The following is a 14484-nucleotide window of genomic DNA, read 5'->3' as shown; positions in this document are numbered from 1 at the left end:
ATGCCCCCTTCTCACCATGCCCCCTTCTCACCATGCCCCCTTCTCATCATGCCCTCTTCTCACCATGCCCCCTTCTCACCATGCCCCCTTCTCATCATGCTCTCCTCTCATCATGCCCCCTTCTCACCATGCCCCCTTCTCACCATGCCCCCTTCTCATCATGCCCCTCTCTCACCATGCCCTCTCTCACCTTGCCCCCTCACCTTGCCCCCTCTCACCATGCCCCCTCTCATCTTGCCCCCTCTCATGTTGCCCCTTTCTCATCATGCCCTCCTCTCATCGTGCCCCCTTCTCACCATGCCCCCTCTCATCTTGCCCCCCTCACATCTTGCCCCCCCTCACATCATGCCCCCCTCTCATCTTGCCTCCCTCACATCATGCCCTCCTCTCATCATGCCCCCTCTCACCATGCCCCCTCTCACCATGCCCCCTCTCACCATGCCCCCTCTCACCATGCCCCCTCTCACCATGCCCCCTCTCACCATGCCCCCTCTCACCATGCCCCTCTCATCTTGCCTCCTCTCATCATGCCCCCTTCTCACCATGCCCCCTCTCATCTTGCCCCCCTCACATCATGCCCCCCTCACATCATGCCCCCTTTTCATCATCCCCTTTAACTCCGTTTTTGATATATACATTTTTCCCATCTTCCTTACTTAGCCGCGCTCGGCAGGCCAGGTCCGGTGTGGGGTCTTGCGGGCTGCGGTCAGTGAAGCTGGATGAGTGACGTACTCTGCCGGCTGCACAGCATCAGGGACGTCACTCAACATTCGCTGCATCCGCCACTGGTCAGTGTGGTCGCCGCTGGCAGCCCAACCGCAGCCACCTTAGAATAGTCACAGCGGCAGCAGCATTGAATGAGGGACGTCCCTGATCTTGTGCAGCAGAGCTAGCAGAGGACATCACTCATCCGGCTTCACTGACCGCAGCTGACACCGGACCTGGCCTGGCGAGCGCGGCTAGGTAACGAAGATAAAAAAAAACAATACAATAAAAAGCAGAGGGGAAAAGAAGGAAAATGTCAAAAAAACAAAGGGGGAGCCGCACGCTGGTCACTGATTTAATCCTTAACAAGCAGCCGCTGCTGCGGCCACTTTAAATCAGTGACAAAAAGATTTATCGGTGTATAACACGCAGGCAGACTTTTTGCCTTGAATTAAAGTTTTTAAAGTGCGTGTTATACGCCGATAAATACGGTAATATTAAAGTGTGAGTATATACACGAGGAAACATTTTTACTCTATGTACTGGATAGAAAATGGTTGAAGCAGAATTTTGTCAAATGGGGGTCTCACAGCCATAGATAGCTGCATGTTCCACCAGTACCACTAGTTGCAGTCAGTGTTCGCTTATAGTGAAGGTCAGAAATAATGCCAACTTTTATAATACAAGTAAACATTGTTGCCATGTCAGAGACCTAAATAGTGAAACTATACTATGTACCTAAAGAGAACCAATAATGAAATGCATAAAAATAGTAAATACAATAGTATATACAAAATGAACTTTTTCTAGAAAAATAAGTATTTCTCACAGAAAAGGATTGCAGTAACATGTTTTGCTAGACACATGTTCATTCTCTTTGTGTGTATTGGAACTAAACCAAAAAAGGAGGGAAAAAAGCAAATTGGAAATAATGTCACCCCAAACTCAAAAAATGGGCTGGACAAAATGATTGGCACCTTTTCAAAATTGTGGATAAATAAGATTGTTTCAAATATGTGATACTCTTTTACACTCACCTGAGGCGAGTAGCAGGTGTGGGCAATATAAAAATCACACCTGAAAGCAGATAAAATGGAGAGACGTTCATTCAGTCTTTGCATTGTGTGTCTGTGTGCCACACTAAGCACGGACAATAGAAAGAGGAGAGGAGAACTGTCTGAGGACTTGAGAACCAAAATTGTGGAAAAATATCAACAATCTCAAGGTTACAAGTCCATCTCCAGAGATCTAGATTTACCTTTGTCTACAGTGCGCAACATTATCAAGAAGTTTGCAACCCATGGCACTGTAGCTAATCTCCCTTGGCGTGGACAGAAGAGAAAAATTGATGAAAGGTGTCAACACAGGATAGTCCGGATGGTGAATAAGCAGCCCCAAACAAGGTCCAAAGATATTGAAGCTGTCCTGCAGGCTCAGGGAGCATCAGTGCCAGTGCGAACTATCCGTCGACATTTAAATGAAATGAAACACTATGTGCAGGAGACCAAGGAGGACCCCACTGCTGACACAGAGAAATAAAAAAGCAAGACTCCATTTTGGCAAAATGAACTTGAGTAAGCCAAAATCGTCTTGTGGACAAATGAGACCAAGATAGAGCTTTTTGGTAAAGCACATCATTCTAATGTTTACCGAGAACGGAATGAGGCCTAAAGAAAAAAAAAAGAACACAGTACCTACAGTGAAATATGGTGGATGTTCAATGATTTTTTTTTTTTGCTGCCTCTGGCACTGGGTGCCTTGAATGTGTGCAAGCAGCAGAAGAAACAAAAACGGAACTTATTCCAAGCACCAGATCCCTTGAGGTAGTCAGTCTGTCAATCACCTGTGCCAAGGGGGGACAAATTCAGCATTCTGCGACACCCCTAAGAGAGGGCGCCCAGAAACTGACATAGGAGACGTGAACACCGTATATACCGCTCATACATCACAGTATACAGCTAGCGGGACACCTGTGTATATAGGGTGTATATTATACAGTTATATACAGTGTTATACTGAGACTTTGTGCATTATCACATTCTAGGCCTTGTTAGACCTCCCAGTGACCCTGCCTCGGGCACAGGTGATTGACAGACTGACTACCTCAAGGGATCTGGCGCTTGGAATAAGTTCCGTTTTTGTTTCTTCTGCTGCCTACACTATTACCGGACCAGACGCTGCCTGGGATCGGGGGAATCAAGCTGCAGGGTCCCACTGTATGATACATGCGATATCAGATGTTGTGCTCTGAGCGCAACACCATAGGGTGAGTGTTATTACAAGCATCTCCCTACCCGTGCCTAACGTACTTCACCAGGGGCGCTATTGTGTTCCTTTTTTCTCTTTGAATATGTTCAAGGCATTATGAAATCTAAGGATTACCAACCAATTATGGGTCTCACTGTACAGCCCAGTGTCAGAAAGATGGGTTTGCACCGAGATCTTGGGTTTTCCAGCAGGACAATGACCCCAAACATACATCAAAAAGAAATAGATGGCAACTAAACGCTGGAGAGTTCTGAAGCGGCCAGCAATGAGTCCAGATCTAAGTCCCATTGAATATCTGTGGAGAGATCTTAAAATTGCTGTTGGGAAAAGGCACCCTTCCAATAAGAGAGACCTGGAGCAGTTTGCAAAGGAAGAGGTGCAAGAAGCTTATTGATGGTTATAGGAAGTGACTGATTTTAGTTATTTTTTCTAAAGGGTGTGCAACCAAATATTAAGGGTACCAATAATTTTGTCCAGCCCCCCCCCCTTTTTTTGGTTTAGTTTTAATACACACAAAAAGAAATAAACATGTGTATAGCAAAAATGTTAGTGCAATCCTTTTCTGTGAGAAATACTTAATTTTCCAGAAAAAATTCAGGGGTGCCAACATTTACGGCCATTACTGTATATGTATGTATATGTATGTATGTATATACGTGTGCGTGTGTGTGACCACCTTAACAGGGCCCAACAAATCCCAGGCGCCTGGTCACCATGGCACCTTAGAATTTCGTCCTGGTGTCTGAGATTCTGTTACCCTTATTTTTAATGGAAAGAGACCATCAATACCCGCTGATTGGGGTACTAGACTGTACCACCATGCTTTCCCTTTCTTCCAAGACGCAGACAGTGCATGAATGACATCCCTATGCTGCCTGCTTGGCCAGATGAGGCAGCAAACCGAGCCGGTGTCTGGTGAGAGATCCTCGGCAGGGGGAGAAGAGATCTAATAAGTGCGAGCGGAGGCATGGAGACAGCATTGCACTGCTTTCCTACTCAATTACAAGTGCAGGGCAGACGAGAAGACCATTTCTACTAGGGCTGCATGACTTTGCTGTGTGGTACAGCTGTGCTATCATGTCTGCCCACAGCCTACAAACCAGCTTTGTCAGCCATCCCATCTACAGCCACTGGCATTTCAGTTCACATCAGTCATGTGGCCATTACTTAGTTCTATCTCTTCCTAGGAAAGCTGGGTGCCTGCCACCCAACTTTCCCAATCTCCTGCAGAAAATAATTATATTGTGAAGCAGCCATATTGGAGAGGAAATATAAAGAGAAGTACCAGATGTCAATCTAGTTTTCTGCCATTCAGGAGTGTTATAAAAGAGGAACTATTGTGAGCCCTGTGCAGTCTACTGCATGCCACCCAGCTTTCCCAGGAACAGATAAAATGAAGTAATGGCCCCTGTGCGATGAGGACCTAAAAAGTGTGAATGAAAAAATAAACTATGGCCCCACCCATAATAAAAATGTAAATTATATATATATTAAATAATGTTGTTTAGAACTGCAAATTGGATGTTAACATAAAAAAATTATGCACAGCGTTATAAGCGCGTTATCAATAGAACAAAGAGGGACATTCGTTTGAAATTACTGGACTGATTGATGTAAGTGAAGCATCGTTACACTCCTGTTCACATGCATTATTACCAGTGTATTATGTTTAGTGCGGGTGAGCTGTCAGTTTTACACTGGGGATCCACTGATGACCTGACACTATATTGTGCCTCCAGCTGTTCCCTCCAGCCTTGTTGAAGGCTGCCTTAGGCAGCACTTAGCCATTGAATGCTGGTTACATGGATCAATATAATTCAACAGCATTACATTGATCTTTGTAAGCCATCTAGTGGGGTTCAAAAACCAAAAAGTTATACCTGTCATCAACAAAAACTTTTTATGTGATATAGATTATATTATTTTATGTATATTTGTTATATACATTGGTTAAAAAATGTGTATATTTTTGGGTGAAAAAATGTTATCCCTGCAGCTATTTCCTGTGTGTCTCTATAAGGAGTCTAAATACAGGAAGTGTGGGCAGGACAAGCAGAGCTCTGTGCAGGCTCCTGACTTATCAATCATCCTACTGTGTGAGCCGCGGGGCGTGTCATAGAGCATCACTGCACAGAGCCCTACTTGTCCTGCCCTCACTTCCTCTATTTGGACTCCTCAGACACACATGCAATAGCTGCAGGGACAAAAATATACACATTTTCTAACCAATGTATATTACATCATATAATGGTATTATCTACATTATATTAAAAGTTTTTATTGACGACCGGTACACTTTAACTCCTTAACGACGAGCGCCATAAATGTACAGCGCTGCTTAGTGTCCCTTCGCGCACAGCGCCGTACATTTACGGCGCTGCGTTTCTTGTTCACCGCATCTCCGGACGCAGTGATCGGAACGGGATGATTGCTGATATCTATCAGCAACCATCCCGGCATATCGCCCAGGGGGGTCCTGAGATCCCCCCTTGTCGGTGATCGCCTTGATTATCCAGTCAATTCTGACCAGCGAATCACAACTTTTCCGGGCTGATTGTGGTAACCTTTATCTAGCAATGGGTGCAAAAGGCCCCAAACGATTTTCCCGCTAACACCCAGAGTGGGGGGACATTCTGGGGGTTCAAAATGGGAATCTCGTCCCTCATACACTATAAACTTGCAAGTGTACCCGGTGGTACTCTCGCAAAGTTTAGACATCGCCGGAAGCTGAGTCTCCCCTTGAAGCTGAATAGAGACCTCCCGCCCCGGGACATAGGCTTCCCAAAATCTGGCCCCCGAAGTGATTGTTGACCGGCCTGATTTTATACAGGCGGTCGTACGCGGGATCAGTTCGGGGGGGACATGCCGCATTATCAGCATAATGCAAACATCTCCGAATGGCCTCGAACCGGGAACGTGTCATGGCCATACTGTAGAGGGGTGTCTGGTAAAAGACGTCCCCGCTCCAATATTGCCTGACACTGTTTTTTTTTAACTATACCCATATGCAGCGCGAGGCCCCAAAAGGTCCTAATTTCGGCTGCATCGACTGGAGTCCAGCCGCCGGGTCTAGCTAAAAGTGAGCCCGGGTTAGCGGCGACGAACTGTTGGGCGTACAGATTCGTCTGTGTAACCATCAAATTAACAAAGTCGTCACTGAAAAAATGACCGAAAAAGTCCTTTTCAGTGAACCCGGCAATGTTAATTTTGATTCCTGAGTCGCCAACAAACTCGGGAATCACGGGCTCGTGGTCCGCTGGCTCAGCCCAGTCAAGTTCTCCGGTACGAGGTACCAGTGACCTTGGCAGGGGGGCTTCACTAGTATGAGCGCCAGGGGGACTCATGCTAGCATGGGGCACAGGGTCAAGGACAGAGGAGGTTTGCGGCACCGCATGGCAGCGAGTTCGCCGCCTTGGTGGCTCATTATCTGAACTAGATGATGAGGAGGACGATGAAATAAGGAAGGTGGGGTCTTCATCGTCCTCTGAGATGCTTTCAGAGTCGGAGGCAATTAGGTCATATGCCTCCTCCGCCGAAAACACTCTGCGGGCCATTTCCCTACTCTAATGGGGATACGGGTATGTGTGTGTGTGTGGGGGGAAACTTTATTGGTGTGTGTGCTGCGTGTGGTGTGGTGCGATACTACCTCCCTAACCCGCCCTAGCCTAACCTAACTAAACTAACCCGCCCTAACAGAAAAAAATATAAAATAAAAAGGGGACTTTTAAAAAAAAAAAGGGGGACTTCTAGCGCAAAAATAACCCTGCGCCAAAAAAATAAGCGTTTATCTAATCAGTGGTGTGCGCACTGATTAGCGCTTGTGGCGGCAGGGGGCGCAGAAGTCAGTGGGGGTCCGGCCACTCAGCCCAGGACAGTGGCTGGTGGCTTGTTCACAGACCCCCACACAAAAAACCCGAAGAAAAAAAAAAAAAAAACGCTTTACCCCGAAAAAAATGCACCCGCCTGAACCAAAAAAAAAAACGCTGATCAGTGATAAATCACCGACAGCGGTGGGACAGGCTGCACACACAGGTACGGTCCGTCCACACAGTACACGCCTGCTACTGGTGGCACGGACCGCCTATGGGTGCAAAAAAAAAATACGCGTTAACCGAAAAAGGTGCCTTTACCACAAAAAAAAACGCCGATCAGTGATAAATCACTGACAGCGGTGAGGCACGCCGCACACGAATGTAAGGTCCGGCCACACAGTACACGCCTGCTACTGGTGGCACGGACCGCCTATGGATGCAAAAACACGCTAGAAAACCCGAAAAAAAGCGCCGGCACCACAAAAAAAAAACGCTGATCAGTACTACGGGACTGATCAGCGGTGGGTGGGCTTTAACAAACGGTGGCGGACCGCTCTTTTATAACTAAGCACACACGCTTAGTGAAAAAAAAAAAGATCTGCGCCAAAAAAAAAAAAAATGGCGGCAGACCGCAGCGACCCAGCAGGGTCGGGGTCACGCAGCTAAAGGTGCTACGGACCCACGGACACCCACTGAGGTACGCCGAAAAAAAAAAAAATTAAACTATTTTTTTTTTTTAACCCTAAACTGTCCCTACCTAATCTAAAGCTATCCCTGGAGATTTCTGTGCCAAGGGGCCACAGAAAGGGGGCAAGGGGCACTTTTTTTTAACTGAGGGGATGGTGGGCAGCACGGGGCTCCGTCCTGCACACCAGATCTCTGTGAAATGGCGGGCAGAACGGAGCAACATGCTCCTAGCCCACCAGATCCCCTCCCATTACATTGTGATTGGTGTGGCCACTTTGGCCACCCAATCACAACTATACTGAGGGGGGTGGCCACAATGCCAGCCCCCAGTACAGCATAGATGGTGATTGGTGGTGTATACTACGCCACCAGTCACCATCTATATCGTTCAGCAGGCATCCCGGCATATCGCCCAGGGGGGACATTATGCCCCCCCATGTCGGTGATGGCCGCAGATCGCTGGACAATTCAGTCCAGCGATCTGCGGCGATTCCGGGTCAATCGGGTCACCAGTGACCCGGAATTACTGGCTGACGGCCCCGAACAGCCAGAGCCAGCAGGGGTGAGGTGGCACTGCTGCCACCTCACGATCGCCCTGATTCGTCGGCCGGTTTACCGGCCGACCAATCAGGGCGCCTGCTGCGGGTGTCACTCCCGCAACCCGCTCCTCCCCTCTTCCGGAGGACGTGAGCAGGTGCGGGAAGAAGACCCCGGGTGCTGGGGACCCCGATCACCGGCGTCCCTGTTGGGATCGGGGCCCCAGAAGCGACGGCCGTGGCGAGGGACTGACCTGCAGCGGAGCAGCAGCAGGAGGTGAGTGACAGCCTCCTGCTGTTGCTTAGCAACAGCTCCCAGCATGCAAAAAGGGCATGCTGGGAGCTGTAGTTTGCAACAGCAGGAGGCAGACCACCACAACTCCCAGCATTCCCTTATGGCCATGCTGGGACTTATAGTTTTGCAACAGCTGGAGGCACATTTTTTCTATGGAAAAGTGTACATTCAGCTGTTGTATAACTACAACTCCCAGCTTGCACAAACAGCTAAAGTGCATGCTGGGAGTAATAGTGGTGCATCTGCTGGTTGCATAACTACAACTCCCAGCATGCCCATTGGCTGTCAGTGACTGCTGAGAGTTGTAGTTTTGCAACAGCTGAAGGCACACTGGTTGTGAAACCCAGAGTTTTTTTTTACCTAACTCAGTGTTTCACGACCGGTGTTCCTCCAGCTGTTGCAAACTACAACTCCCAGCATGCACCGTATATGCTGGCAGTTGTAGTTTTGCAACAGCTGGAGGCACACTGGTTGTGAAACACTGAGTAAGGTCACAAACTCAGTGATACATAACCAGTGTGCCTACAGCTGTTGCAAAACTAAAACTCTCAGCAAGTACAGTCTGTCAGTGCATGCAGGGAGTTGTAGTTTTGCAACAGTTGGATGTCCCCCCCCCCGCCCCCAATGTGAATGTACAGGGTACACTCACATGGGCGGACGTTTACAGTAAGTATCCGGCTGCAAGTTTGAGCTGCGGCAAATTTTCTGCCGCAGCTCAAACTGCCAGCGAGAAACTACTGTGAACCCCCGCCTGTGCGACTGTACCCTAAAAACACTACACTACACTAGCAAAAAATAAAATAAAAAGTAAAAAACACTACATATACTCATACCACTACACAGCCCCCCTCCCCAATAAAAATGAAAAACGTCTGGTACGCAACGTCTGAGCCTCCAGCTGTTGCAAAACAACTACTCCCAGTATTACCGGACAGCCGTTGACTGTCCAAGCATGCTGGGAGTTTTACAACAGCTGGAGGCACCCTGTTAGGGGTATTCTACGCCAGTGATTCCCAATGTCCACCCCTATGCAAGTCCCTAATTTAGGCCTCAAATGCGCATGGCGCTCTCACTTTGGAGCCCTGTCGTATTTCAAGGCAACAGTTTAGGGTCACATATGGGGTATCACCGTACTCGGGAGAAATTGGGTTACAAATTTTGGGGGGTATTATCTGCTTTTACCCTCTTTAAAAATGTAAAATTTTTGGGAAAACAAGCATTTTAGGTTAAAAAAAAAATTTTTTTTTACATATGCAAAAGTCGTGAAACACCTGTGGGGTATAAAGGTTCACTTAACCCCTTGTTACGTTCACCTAGCGGTCTAGTTTCCAAAATGGTATGCCATGTGTTTTTTTTGCTGTCCTGACACCATAGGGGCTTCCTAAATGCGACATGCCCCCCCGAGCAAAATTTGGTCTCAAAAAGCTAAATATGACTCCTTCTCTTCTGAGCATTGTAGTTCGCCCGTAGTGCACTTCAGGCGAACTTATGGGGTACCTTCATACTCAGAAGAGATGGGGTTACAATTTTTGGGGGGTATTTTCTGCTATTGACCCTTGCAAAAATGTGAAATTTGGGGGGGAAACACATTTTTGTGAATTTTTTTTATTTTTTTACGTATGCAAAAGTCGTGAAACACCTGTGGGGTATTAAGGCTCACTTTATTCCTTGTTACGTTCCTCAAGGGGTCTAGTTTCCAAAATGGCATGCCATGTGTTTTTTTTTTTTTAGCTGTTCTGGCACCATAGGGGCTTCTTAAATGCAATATGCCCCCCAAAAACCATTTCAGAAAAACGTACTCTCCAAAATCCCCTTGTCGCTCCTTCGCTTCTGAGCCCTCTACTGCGCCCGCTGAACACTTTACATAGACATATGAGGTATGTCCTTACTCAAGAGAAATTGGGCTACAAAAATAAGTATAAATTTTCTCCTTTTACCCCTTGTAAAAATTCAAAAATTGGGTCTACAAGAACATGCGAGTGTAAAAAATGAAGATTGTGAATTTTCTCCTTCACTTTGCTGCTAATCCTGTGAAACACCTAAAGGGTTAAAACGCTGACTGAATGTCATTTTGAATACTTTGGGGGGTGTAGTTTTTATAATGGGGTAATTTGTGGGGTATTTCTAATATGAAGACACTTCAAATCTGAACTGGTCCCTGAAAAAAAGAGAGTTTAAAAATTTTTAGAAAAATTGGAAAATTGCTGCTGAACTTTGAAACCCTCTGGTGTCTTCAACAAGTAAAAACACGTCAATTTTATGATGCAAACATAAAGTAGACATATTGGAAATGTGAATAAAAAAAATATATTTGGAATACCCATTTTCCTTACAAGCAGAGAGCTTCAAAGTTAGAAAAATGCAAAATTTTCTAATTTTTCATCAAATTTTGGGATTTTTCACCAAGAAAGGATGCAAGTTACCACAAAATTTTACCACTATGTTAAAGTAGAATATGTCATGAAAAAACAGTCTCGGAATCAGAATGATAACTAAAAGCATTCCAGAGTTATTAATGTTTAAGGTGACAGTGGTCAGAATTGCAAAAAACGTCCGAGTCCTTAAGGTGAAAAAGGGTTAAGTCCTTACGGGGTTAAAGGGGTACTCCGCCCCTAGACATCTTATCCCCTATCCAAAGGATAGGGGATAAGATGTCAGATCGCCGCGGTGCCGCTGCTGGGGAGCCCCGGGATCCCCGCTGCGGCACTGCGCTATCATTACAGCACAGAGCGAGTTCGCTCTGCACGTAATGATGCGCAATACAGGCGCCGGAGCATCGTCATGCCTCCGCCCCTCGTGACATCACGTCCCGCCCCTTTCAATACAAGTCTATGGGAGGGGGCGCGGCGGTCGTCACGCCCCCTGCCATAGACTTGCATTAAGGGGACGGGACGTGATGTCACGAGGGGCGGAGCCATGACGTCACGCGGCTCCGTCCCCTGTATCGCCCGTCATTACGCACAGAGCGAACTTGCTCTGTGCAGTAATGATAGCGGGGATCCCGGGGGTCCCCAGCAGCGGCACTGCGGCGATCTGACATCTTATCCCCTATCCTTTGGATAGGGGATAAGATGTCTAGGGGCGTAGTACCCCTTTAAGGTCAAAATGGGCTGCGTCCTTAAGGGGTTAAAAACATTTTTGGTTGAACAGGACAATGAACAGGGTTTTTTCTTTTTCAATTACTTTTTAACCATAAAACAACCAAAAAAAAATCCAAGTTTGGTATCATTGGAATCGTACTGACCCATAGAATAAAGACCCATAGCATGTCAGTTTTAACATATTGTGAAAAATTATTGCTCCACAAAATTGTGCAATTCCATATGTTTATTTTTTTTTTCAATTTTGCCCTTCATGTATTTTATTCTGTCTTTGTTATACATGATATGTTAAAAGGAAGTGTGCCAATGAAAAGAACAATTTGTCCCACTCAAAAAAAATAAAATAAAATAAAAAAGCGCTAATACAAATGTCAGGGGGAAAATAAATTTTTTTTTTATGGGTCTTGGACTGTAAGGAAGAAAAAATCATAAGCAACAAATCATAATTTGCCAGTCATGAAGGGGCTAATAAGGCGGCACTGCACTTATTGGGGGAAAAAAAAGACCCCAAAAACTTGTGCAGAAAGGTGTATATATATATATATCTATTGATTAAAGGTGTGTGTGTGTGTGTGTGTGTGTGTGAGAATATAGCTGGAACTGATGCTGTATTAAAGACAAAGGGTGATTTTAGATTTCGCTTCTGTTCATTCATAATTTTATTTATTGATATTTTTGAAAACATAGGCACATACCTGCCTAAAACATTTCCACATAAAAGGTATAGAACAACATATTCACAGTAGCTGAAGAGCCCGTGCACATTATGAAAATTCTGCTTGCAGCAGGCTCCCATTGTTTTTAATTGGATTCTGCTGCTTTGTGCACACTTGGAAAGTTCTGTAGCGGAGCTTCTAAAGCAAATATGGAATGCACTCGGAACTGCATTGCACGCATGTCTATTAAGCACTGATTCTGCCAGAGGCTCCTTTCCGTGGAATTTCACTTTCAATTTCTGATGTATGCTTGGCCCTAAAAAGTACATCATGGTTAGGTTTATGCATGTGTGAACATGTTTAATATGCTTATATGGGATCAGTACAAACTTTACAAATATTTGGTAAAATTGCATGATGCTGCTGCTCACACATTATTCAGCTGATTTCCATGTTGAAAAATGAAACGCTGAAACCATGTAAAATTCACGTCTAACATCTCTGTATAAATGCATTTTCTAAACCAGACTTAAAGATTGATGCTTTATTCACATGGATTTTGAAACAGATATTTAAAGGGGTACTCCGCCCCTAGACATGTTATCCCCTATCCAAAAGATAGGGGATAAGATGTATGATCGCAGGCGAGATCTCCCTGCAGCACACGGCGTTCGTTTAGGCTAAGTTTCTACTTGGATTTTTTTCCTTCGTTTTTTTTGGTTTAAAAAAAAACCGCAAGAACAAATGCCTGAAAAAACACCAGTGCAATTTCCTGTGTCTGGCGTTTTTTCTGGCGTTTTTTCTGTTGTGTGGAAATTGCATTTTTCTTTGGTACCTGTTCATGTTGGGAGCTGTAGTACTTGCAGTTAAGGAAAGATCACAGCGGATGTCATTCCTGACACCCACTGTGATCCTCGTGTATAATGTATAGATGCAGACGGCCGCTCTTCTATGGTCCCCTGCACTGCCGTATATATACACCTATTCATATTTCCCGCATCTATAAATTATAAAGAAAGATCGCAACAGACCCGGGGCGATCTGTCATTTTGTCCAGGTACTACTACTCCCATCATGGAACTGTGTGTGTTCCATGCTGGGAGTAGTAGCACCACCTACACACTACATTTTTATTATTGCCGGCTATATTTTTTAAGTGCTCTGCCCGCCCACATAACTTGATCCCTGTTTAAAAATTAATAAAAATGTTTTTATAAAAAAGTTACATTTCATTAAATACAATTTTTTCCATAACTACTGTATCTTTTTTTATTATTTTTTTAATGGTACCCTACGAAATTTTAAGAGGTATCTCCATCACTTTTTTGGATCGCTAAAGTCCAAAAGAGAATAAAAAAGGGCAAAGTTAAAACCCACATGGCGTTTTTCTTGGCATTTTTTTTTACTCCCATAGACTTCTGTGGGAAAAAAAGGCCACGATTTCGGGGAAAAAATGCCAGTGGCTCAACATGCTGTGATTTTGCAAAACCACCAAGGAGCTGAAAAACGCCAAAAAAGAGTGAAAAAATGCCAAAAGGATTTAAAAAAACTTTAAATTGAAAAATGCCAACTGGAAAAAGAATTTTGCGATTTCTCATCAATTTACAGCTAACATCTGGCCGCAGCGTTTTTTGGCTGAAAAGACGCCATGCGGCAGAGTTGGCGTTTTTCTTGGCGTAGAAACTTAGCCTTAGAACGCTGGTTGCTGCATTGGAGGCTTGTGACATCTCTGCCACGCCCCTAATGACGTCACAACCACAACTCCTCAATGCAAGTCTATGAAAGGGGGCGTGATGTCTGGAGGGGGTGGGCGTGGCCCTGATGTCAGCGCCGCATTGGTAGTCATCAGGCACGGAGCGAAGTTCGCTCTGTGCACCTGATGACTGCGGTGCCACAGCAGAGATGGATAGGGGATAAGGCGTCTAGGGGCGGAGTACCCCTTTTAGCTTCTATAGATTTCAGTGGAAAAAGGTTGTTCAGAAATGTGTCCAAAAGTTTCAAAGCATGGCTGCTTTTTAAAAAAAATGGCACATAAATAACATTCTTTGCGCTTTCTTTGGGAGTAAGTTTGCAGGTGCAAATAGTGTCCAAATCAGGGGCCCAAAAAAATATTGGAGAAATAAACATGACATATGTGAAAAATTTGAGCAAATTGATAATCACTCGCATTACCTGTATAGGCATGTTGTAACAATGATTCTTTCCTCCCTTCAGCAGTACCAGGATACTAATATGCAAGGAGTTGTGTACGAACTAAACAGTTACATGGAACAGCGGCTAGATGCTGGCGGAGATAACAAATTACTTCTCTATGAATTAAGTGATATTATCAGAACAGGTATGGCAACTATTATACGTCAATTATGTTAATGATTTTTTGTGATTTTTGGACATTTTAGCAACCTGAGGAATGTACACATCACC

At 45.2% G+C, this 14484-nt stretch overlaps 1 protein-coding gene across 6 annotated transcripts in view; it reads left to right on the top strand.

The window, feature by feature from the left end:
* Window positions 1-14484, top strand: part of PDE10A (phosphodiesterase 10A) — a 673197-nt gene that overhangs the window by 479018 nt on the left and 179695 nt on the right. For 5 of the 6 annotated variants that reach the window (XM_056566828.1, XM_056566831.1, XM_056566829.1 and 2 more), the window contains one exon: window positions 14275-14398. In XM_056566828.1, coding sequence (XP_056422803.1) covers window positions 14275-14398 — 124 coding nt within the window. Of the gene's footprint in view, window positions 1-14273; window positions 14399-14484 lie in introns of those variants that run through there. The other variant, XM_056566833.1, reaches the window with a different exon arrangement.

This window comes from Hyla sarda, chromosome 3, assembly GCF_029499605.1.
Source record: "Hyla sarda isolate aHylSar1 chromosome 3, aHylSar1.hap1, whole genome shotgun sequence".
In the NCBI taxonomy this organism is placed as follows: domain Eukaryota; kingdom Metazoa; phylum Chordata; class Amphibia; order Anura; family Hylidae; genus Hyla; species Hyla sarda.
The sequence above is the reverse complement of the archived record's forward strand: the minus strand, read 5'-3'. Positions and strand labels throughout refer to the sequence as shown.